Source organism: Oryza sativa, chromosome 10 (assembly GCF_034140825.1).
Source record: "Oryza sativa Japonica Group chromosome 10, ASM3414082v1".
NCBI lineage: Eukaryota > Viridiplantae > Streptophyta > Magnoliopsida > Poales > Poaceae > Oryza > Oryza sativa.
The window spans coordinates 9632746-9643030 of NC_089044.1; the positions used below are offsets into that span (position 1 = coordinate 9632746).

Consider the following 10285-nt stretch of genomic DNA (forward strand, 5'->3'; position numbering starts at 1 on the left):
AAAATAATAATTCACAATGCTCACCAATATTGGTTCTCATCATCTAACAATATGGATTTCAAATTCTATCTATGTAATTTGTTTTTGAAAGGGAAGTGTACTTTTACCCAAGAGTGGATGTCTCCTCATGTACCTTTACTTATCAAATACTACGAAAGAACCTAAAAAGATCATTAGCGTCTACTGCTCCAAGAAATCCAATATGTACCAATGTTTTGAGTGGTCAGTAGCAGTTCAAACAAAACAATTGATATAATGAGCATCATATAGCTACAAAATCCCCAATGTGAGCGACTAGATGCACCTTGTTCGCTTAGCTATTATTATCCTCGAGGTGTAGATCGAGGTCCCATAACTTGTTTGAGTGTGTCATTTCGGTTTTAAATTGCTATGACCATTTCGGGGTCCTACATGTCGTGGACGTGGTATATCACACGGACATTAACATGGTACCATCACTCATATACACTCATTGCCAATGGGCCCAAAATACATAGGTATTTTTTCCTCCTTTTCTTTTTTTTACTTCTCCTCTCCTTCCTTGTTCCTCTCTCTCTCCCGCTTTCACGGTGCGCTGCAACAAGGAGGACTAAGGCACTGCCAGTGTAGCCTTCTCGAGTAGTTCGGTTCAAGTCGGAGGATGGCGTGCTTGTCATGGTCGTCGCCGACGCATTGTCGTGGTGGTTGCCACCTACGCGGGCTTGAGTGTGAGCTTCTCTGCGCTGAGTTGCTCCCCCAACACAAGCTTGAGCTTGAGCTGCTCCGTCCCATTCCAGTCCATCACCAACAGCTAGATTTGATGTGATGAGCTTAACTTCAGATCTAGGGAGCCCAAGTCTTGATCCATCATCCGGAGAGGGGAGAAGCTCGAGATTGTCCCCGGTGGTGTACCTAGGATTTTTTATGGGTGGTCCAAATAATATATCTCTTAAATATTCTAAATACTAACAAGATTAACAAGATTAGAAGTATAAATTCTTCAAATGTGAATCTAAGTATAAGTTGACTGACTGTGCATCATAATTTACTAATAAGGGAGTTATTTTTTGTTTTTACATATGTATATATGCATTGGGCTAGGATTTTTTGGTGGTCCCGGGACCCCCCCATATATCCGCTTATGATTGTCCCACCCCAGATCCATGTTGCCAAGCTTGTCATTGTCCCCCGAGCTCAAGTGTTGGTGACCTCGTCCTTGTCTCTTGCTTCGCGTTGCTGAGATCGTCAACAAGATGAATGGCAACGACAGCCAATGCAAGGTTGAACCGCTGCGCCTTCCACATGGCCCATAAGGCTAGGTGCCACACCTCGGCCAGAGGTGGATATCCTGCACTCTCCCTGGTGGCTGCACACTCCTCTCCCCACCAGAGTGTGAGCGTGGCCACGTCTAGGAGGCGTGAGACGGGCTCGAGGAGGAAGGCGAGGACAGGAGCAGCGATATTGCGTGCTTCGGAGAGGACATGATGGTGAAGGTATCGACGCCATGCTAGCAGGAGTGAGTGGGGAACCAAAGGAGTGAAGAAGGGAAAGAAAAAAAAATGGGGAAAAATATCCTATATCGTGCCCATTGGTAGTGAGTGTATATTAGTAATATAGCCACATTAGCGTCCATGTGTGGCATTTCACATAGCACCACATAGGATCCGAGAGAGGTGGTCATTTGGGACTAGAATTACACATTCATATAAGTTCTAGTACTTATATATGTATTTTGTAAGTACAAAAACCTAGATAACACATACGAACAAATTTAGTAATTGTCCATGAGTTGTATCCGAATACCATCTATTTCCCCTAAACTGGTATTCAAAGTGAAAACCGCACCGTCAATATGACCATGCTGCCTATTGATTTTTATCCTAACCTCGCCATGTTTCACATTCCTGACACTTGTCGCCTGGCAATACGAATGTGAATATATACCTGATCACCGACACTATTACACTCGGGTATCATATACTCCCTCCATTTTTTTAATATATGATGTTTTAAGATACGTTTGGCCATTTATCTTATTAAAAATTCTATAATTATTATTTATTTTATTATGATTTGATTTATCTTCAAATGTTCTTTAGTATGTAATTTTTTTAATATTCGTAAAAAAATTGAATAAGACGAATGATTAAACGTTTGTAAAAAAATTCAACGACATCGAATATTAAAGAAGACGTAAAGCATGGCTACCATTGAACATTTGAATATGGCTAGTTTTAGAAAAGATGGCCTGGTCTACAACAGAAAAAAAAAAGAGCCTGGTCTCTTGTGATTATTTTGGGACCGTTAGTTCCTGCAAGAATCATCTACTATCCCGACCTCGCACTTCATAACATGTGAATTTATATATATTGATTTGATCTAATTTGGGTATTGCTGCATGTAGTTAATTAGAACTTGTAAATTAAATGATCCTTGGATCGTTCATCACAGGACAAGTACTGTCGGCAGAGAAATTAAGGCCGGATATATGGCGTTGGATTGATTGGATGAGGAAATTGACTGCATAGGTGTGTGAAAAAAAAGGAGACCTAGATCGATCTAGGTAAGAAAAACTAGGTATTCTATGTTCCATGGGCCAGAGAATTTTTTAAACTTTCATCAAGGATTCAAGGGAACTTCGCTTTCCACACTTGTAGCATCTGCTTCCTGCACTGACTTGACTAAAGCCCACTTGATTTCATTAGTACCCTCTTGGAGAATAGACCCATCTAGTAAACTCAGAAGCTCCAATCAGAGAACAGCATCACTTTGAGGGATAAGATCGCCTACTCTGAGTGGACCTGTGCTCGTTCATCCCAATATACTCGGCCACACTATCACATAAGTATAATGTATTGTATCACTAGCAAATGCAGACGTGGCAGGAGTGTTTGTTTCCAATATATATGAAGCACACATCATGTGAGAACATAGTATCAGCCCCAATTTTTTCGCTTTGTCGTTAATGTGAAATCTTTGTAACAATTAATATTTTTTTATGAATAATCGGCTTTGCAAATGAATTGATTAATGGAATTGGTATTTTGTGATGAACAATTAACTTTGCAAATGAGTTGATTAACATAATTGGTTTGGAAATATATATGAATGTTGGTGTTAGTGCGTGTGACTAATATGTGTCAAATTGTGATATCTGTGCACAGAAATAGTTATTTTGGTTGATTGTGTGTGGTGAGGACTGGAGCCATGCTTAGGTAGGAGAAAAGTCTTATACGGTTAGGATATCATTTGAAAAGTGATTAGAGTTAGCTTTCTTGTAGGTTAATTTTGGTCAGCGGTAAGACCGAGACAAGATTCAGCGAGAAATTAAGATCCAAATGATCAAAAATGCTGGATGATGAAGTTTTACAACAGGCTTTACAAGGTGTACGTGCAAGCTTGGTGTTCACAAAGGAAATTGGTGGAGAAAAATTGAAGAAAACTAAATTGGGGAAAGAAGTGCTACAGTACTTGAGGTGCTGTAGTGGAGATACTGTGGCACGCTGCACGCAGTTCTTGGATGAATGTGGTATCGATGTATGCAGGTGTGCAGGTCCGGGCAGCAGCAGTGGCGCCTATAGGCCAGCTTGGTGTTTGTGCAGAGCGGCTCGGTGACAGGCCGGCCAGGAGAGCCAGTCTGATCACGGAGTCGGATTGCTTGCGTGACTGAAGCCGAGTTTAGTCCAACTTTTTCTTTAAACTTTAAACTTTTTCATCACATTAAAACTTTTCTACACACATAAACTTTCAACTTTTTTATTTAAACTTTCAATTATAATCAAACTTTTAATTTTGGTGTGGAATTAAACACAGCATGAGATTTGTCTAGGATTTCTTTTTGGATGAATTTGGAAATTGATGGTTTGAGTTCTAGTGAAATTAGGAATTCAAAGTAGAAACTATAAATATTATGATATAAATAGAGAGGGTGGTTATGCTCAACCACCTAAAAATCTCTTGCGCCCAACTGCTGCATCAGGAATGTTATCAGTTCCATATGCCCTTGTTTGTATCCCCACCTAACCAAGGCGAACTGAGTGAAATCTCGACCCCTCTTGCTAACCTTCCTGCTCTCTCTTGAAACCTCCCTTGCTACAGTAAATCACCCTCTCTCGACCCCTCTTCCTCCTCGATTCCGGCGGCCTCATCGCCGGCGGCGGGAGGGAGAGGGGTCGTCCCCCCTCCCCTAGTATAGCTAAGTAGCCGGGCTAGTCTCGTTAGGTCGGGTTCTTCCCGTTTTCTCCTCGTTGGTGTGGTATGGAAGTTGGAGATGGTGGTGGATTCGACGCGGATGCAGCTTGTGATGGCGAAGGCGACGCGGAATCGACCTGAGACGACGGCAGCGGCGTGGATCTGTTCCGCGGTGGTGGCGGCGGCTCGGATGCGACATGCGGCAGCTACAGCGGCTCCGATGCAGTTTGTGGTGGCAATGGCGACTCGGATATGGTCAGCTGCGGTGGCGGCCTCACGGATGCGACCCGTGGCCGGGGCAGACGCGCAGATGCGACCCGCGGCGGTGGCGGCCGCGCCGATGCTGCCCGCGGCGACAGCGGCCGCGGCGATGCTGCCCGCGGCGGCGGCCGTGTGGATGTGGCCCGCGGCGGCGACGGCCGCGCCGTTGCTACCCGCGACGGCGACGGCTGCGCCGATGCAGGCCGTGACGGTGTCGGTGGTGTGGATGTGTCTTGCAATGGCGGCGTGGATGCGGCTCGGATGATCTCCTCTTCTTCAACCTTCTCCATCGAGTTACCAAGACAGCAAGTTCTTCGCCACCATCTTCGGATTGAGTCTTTGGTTGGCTGGATTTGGAGAAATTCTTCCTCTCTGTCTCTTGGCAGTAATAACCATGCAGGGTTTATCGTTCGGGTTGAGCCCAGATTGGATTTGCAACCTTGGTTTGCAGGTTTACAGTCCGTGCTCCTCAGATTCAACGATGAACTCCGTGGAAATCTTTTGCGGATTCCGGTGATGCTCACACCAAAATCTACGGCTTCGCACCAAACCTCTCATATGTGTCATTCCCGTGGAGGCAGCCGAAGGGGTTTACCGGTTCGTCAAGCGGAGTACACATCAATAGAGGCCCTTGGATGCAATCGTCGCGGCATTGCCGCAGTACCCTGTTGATTGGCTCCTTCATTGCTGCTTAGTTTCATTAGGAAGTTTGCTTCCTTTTTTCAGTTGACCTCTCTCTTGTTAAAGATGGTCCAACTCTTAGGTTTATCCTGGGCGATGTATTGGGGAATTCAATTCCCCTAAATGTTGTCGTTTAATAAAGTGTGATGTGTTTTTTTTAAAAAAAACCAAGGCGAATTGAGTGAGGATTTTTATTTTTTATGGGGGATCATATGAATTGAGTGCTTTTTAGATAAAGGCTGTGAAGGTCAATAATATGGATTTATACCATTCAAAATTATCGAAGCCAGCACCAATACTTTTTGCAAACAGCTAAATATACTCCCTCCGTTTCACAATATAAGTCATTCTAGCATTTCTCATATTCATATTGATGTTAATGAATCTAGACATCATCAATATAAATATGGGAAATACTAGAATGACTTACATTGTGAAACAGAGGAAGTATATAGCTAGCTTTACCTACTCAGAATACATCTAGATGAAAACCTATAGGCAGCCAACTAGCAAGAAAACTAAATTATTATTCTTATATGTAATTTAGCTAGCAGAACTGACAAGAGGTCTACATTATATACTCCCATTCCCATATTCTAGCCTTGTTGCGGCCCATTTGGTTGGAGGGAGATTTTAGAAGAGATTGGGAGTTTAAAGGGATGAGGCTATTAAGTGTTTTGTTTGATTGGGAGACATGGGAATTTTGGTGGGATGGGGATGGAGAATTGAGGAAGAAACTCCCTCCTTTTCAATACCTAGGTAGTGGCAGGTAATTAGGAGGGAATTCCTCCTTTACTTTTTCTAAACAAATTTTAGCCATCCGTTTTTATTAATGACATAATCTCCAACTAAACTTCCTATCAATTTCCATCACCTCTACCAAACAAGATATTAGAATTAAAAATCAAATTCTCATTTTAATCCTATCATCATTTCTCTTACGTAAACTCACAATCCCCTTACATCGAGTTACTAAACAAGCCATAAGTGTGTTGTTTGCTTCAATAGTAATTTATGGGCACACCGTAACTTGGCTCTTCCTTCAACACAACTTGTATTCTACTTTACGAGGATTGCCTTAATAAAGCCTCTTAGCTGTTTTTGGTTGCCTTCCACTTTTCTTCATGGATAGACCAACGCAAGAAGCTATGTGTCTATATGATTGGTGCCTTTCGTATACTGACGAAGTATGATATAATGATACTACCTTCATTTTTTCAATATATGACGTTGTCGATTTTTTAACAAACGTTTGACCATTCTTCATATTCAAAATTATTTTTAAATATAAAAAATTTAAGTCATGCTTAAAGAACATTTGACGGTAAATAAAGTCACGATAAAATAAATAATAATTATATAATTTTTTTTAAATAAGATGAATGGTTAAATGTATCTCAAAAGTCAACAGCGTCATATATTACAAGATGAATAGTTAAACGTATCTTAAAAGTCGATGGCATCATATATTACAAAACGAAAGTACTTAATTAGATAAGAGGGGAGAACCGCCACCGAGAGGAAGCCCTGATGCCAACGATCTGAATGCGAAAATTGACTATCAATGATGCTTGAGAAAATTTAATATTGACGAGTTTGTGCTATCTAGAGTATAACAAACGCGGTCATCTATTTGCAGTTTAGCTAGACCGAGTCTAGTGGTGCGGCAAGTCCCTGTATAGCAAACTAACCTGTGAACGGAAAATTCATTCAATAGAGATAAAATCGCAAGCCCAGAAATTAACGTTCACTTAAGTGTGCTTTCGATATAAATTTAACAAGAAACTTACCACCGATAACGTTTGTTTTTTTTGTATAAATATTAAGGACGTGGTGAACCTGCTAAACGAACAAATAGATAGGTGGTCTTTCTGGAAGTGTTAAACAAAAGTTTTCCATGTCACTAATTACCAAATTAGTGGTTTATGTATGTGCATATTTCGAGTCATCATAAAATAAAACTCTTAGTGATATTAATTTTTTTTTACGCAACTATCCCTTAACAGTGATAGGGACATCTGAGGGGCATTCTTGTCATATTTCTTGGCATGTCTGTTTTAGGTGGTCTTCATGGGCTGACCTTAGGTCTTAATTGGGTGTTTACGCTGGAGGAGGCCTACTACTTGACTGCCCCAGTGAGTACACTCATGTGTTTGTGGCTCCACCACACTTGTTATCCTTTTGTCGTCCTGTTGCTTTTGCCACTTCAGCGACTCTTCAACATCTCATCATGCTTCCTTACTCATGTGGCTTCATCTACTTCATCCTTTTTCCGCTGTGGTGCTTACCTAAGTGGCTCTGGTTGTTTCATCATGCTTCACCGCACAATCTTGATTGCTTCGGCTGCTTGGCGGAAAGCCTCACAACCTACCTCCAACAGACATAAACATCATATCTAGAAAATCAAATGGATGTTCTAATTAGCCATGTCCAATATCTTTTTTCTACGGGACGCTTTCCAAAACTCTTCTTTGTGTAAGCGTAATCCCTAGAAAGGTGATCCATAGCATATTCCATCACAAAGCCAATATCGAATAAGAAGGTTCACGGACGTTAACATCTTATATCTTTAATGTACTAGAGGACCAGAGGCATTCAAGAACTCTTAACTAGTTACAAATCTAGATTGCTGGATTGGAAAAACTATAGTTACATTTTCTCAGTAATAAAATCTGTCTAGCCTATGCATCAGATGTATTCGGTAAGTCATAGAGAACTCAAACAATTGCCAAATTGCGACGGAAAAAAGTCAGCCAATTGAGCTTAGAAAACAAACACTTGCCCGTAGAGAACTACAAATAACCATTTGCAATTTAATTTAATCTGAACTTCTGAAGTCATGTTATCTCCGATCCAATCCCCATCCATGCATGCACGCAGAACCAAACAACGAGAATAATCAGGTATTATATGTAATTTAGGATAGTACTACATCACCAGACCTTGGAATCAACTTAATTAATTGGCAACCACACGTACTTATTAGCCAACTAATTAATGGCTGGCTAGATGACTTTGCCGACTTCCTCCTAGAAAACCAAAATAGTATCCACACTGACACAGCAACTTGGCCAGCTAGGAATTGACGAGCGATGCCACCCGTATTGGGAAAGTACACGTGATACACCTTAGATCTCGTTCCAGGTCCTTCTTCCACCATCCGACAATATTACTTATTTATAATTTGTTATCCACATATGCTCCATATCAATTGATAAACTTGATATATCAATGGCTAGTTAATTCAAAGACAGGAAAAAATAATTCATTAACTGCCAAGTGGATTCCTGGACAGGTGGACTATGAATATTTTTCAATCAGACATTGCAATTAATTTTGCTAAGCAAACAGTTAAAAAAAAAAACCTACACTGCAGCAGGTGCATGCACCCAACGCACAGTGCTGTCCCACCGTACCGAAGTTGTGTAGTTGACCGTCAGGTTGTCATGTAGTAGTATTTCAAAAATTCCACATATAAATTTGGTGCGTCAAAGAAACAAGGGTCTCTTTGAATCAAAGGATTTACGTAGGAATTTCATAAGATTTAAATTCTATAGAAAATTTACCTATTTGGTCCTTTGATTTAAATGATTGAAGCTTTTCAAATCTCATGAAATTTCTATGGAATGACACATTGCATGTGAATTTTAGAGTAAATTTAGCAAGAGTTCCATCTCTTAGAAAACATTTTTTCAACCCTAAGATTCAAAGGGGTCCTAAGAGGATAAAAACATTGAAACAAATGAAACAGATGAGTGATGACCACAATCACCATATATATCTGCAATCCATTATAGAGCGTCTGTTTATATTAGTACTTGCTCAACTTTGCTTGGATTATTGAGAATACTACATATTTCTAGAGTTTTCGTTGAATCAGTATATGCACGTAAACGTTTACTACTGGAGAAATCATCTTTGCCGGGTTGCCCAAAAATTACATTAGTCCTGGTTTTACTAAAAACCAGGACTCTTTAACCCCGGTTGAAAAGCCCAACGCCATTATATGATCTTTAGTCCCGATTAAAATAGCGTCTGGTCCCCTACTACCAACCAGGACTAAAAATCAACACGTAGTATATAATCCCTCACACGTATCCTCTCCTTCTCATTTTAACTTCCTTCTCCTCCCTTTCCTCTCTCTTTCCTTTCTTATCCTCTCCTTTTTCCTCTCTGATCTCTTGTCCTTTTCTTTAAAGTTTCCTCTCTTTCGTAGGCATGTAGCAGCAGTGGGAGAAAGCAAAGGTGGGGGCGGCGGCGGCTTCGGTGGCCCGCGCGCGGCGGCGGCTGGCACCAGCGAGGGGCGCGGCGGTGCCGACTCTGGCGCAGGTGGCAGAGCGGGAGGGCAGGTGGCCACGCGGGGATTTTTATCTGTGATGTTTTGTTGATTTGTGATGTTTAGATCTGTAATTTTGTGATGTGAATGGTAAATTTGTGATGTTAATCTGAGTATGTTCATTCGATCTGTAAATTTGTGGAAGATTTTGTGATGTTTTTGTGAATGTGGATGTTTGTTGTTGAGTTTGATTTGAAATTAATATGCAAATAGCAAAAAAACAATGAAAAAAAGGAAAAAAAATCTTTAGTCTGCCAACCGGGACTAAAGATGGCTGATTTTTAGTAACGTTTTTAGACCCGGTTATTTTAACTGCGACTAAAGATCGCTATCTTTAGTCCAGGATTTGTAGCCATAGTTTGCTACCCAGGACTAAAGGGGGTTGTAAACCGGGGTTAAAGAGGGTTTGTGCAGCAGTGGTTGCTTCATCTTATATGACTTTGAATTTTAATTTTAATAGCCTTTATATAGATTCTGTTAGCAACTCTTAGATTTTCTCTCCGGATTGATATATATTTCGTCAGGAAAAACTTTTGGTTACACTAGAAAAAATACCCGTGCATTGCAACAGGAAAAAAAATAATATTATAATAATGATTATAGTTATTTATAGTTCCATAGGAGTTATATGAGATACTTCTGGACATAAACAATGAATTAAATCTATATCTAACCCTAGTTCTCTCCCATCGTGAGCGACGGCGGTGGCAAAATAATATGATATGGATGGATTTAATTTTTATTAAATTAACCATGATTAATAACAGTCTTTGAAATTTTGTTGGAATTTTTGAAGCTTAATTGCAAATTTTACAATAAAAACATCATTTTAGCATT

At 40.5% G+C, this 10285-nt stretch overlaps 1 protein-coding gene across 1 annotated transcript; it reads left to right on the top strand.

Moving 5' to 3' along the window:
• Positions 1-4249: 4249 nt before the first annotated feature.
• Positions 4250-4696, top strand: LOC136353521 (uncharacterized). The gene has a single exon (XM_066304524.1). The coding sequence runs from the start codon at positions 4250-4252 to the stop codon at positions 4694-4696; it is 447 nt and encodes a 148-aa protein (XP_066160621.1).
• The last annotated feature ends 5589 nt before the right edge of the window (positions 4697-10285 follow it).

Bases quoted from the DNA above. Each gene is read 5' to 3' on its own strand.
- LOC136353521 (XM_066304524.1), top strand. From the start codon at position 4,250: ATGGTGGTGGATTCGACGCGGATGCAGCTTGTGATGGCGAAGGCGACG.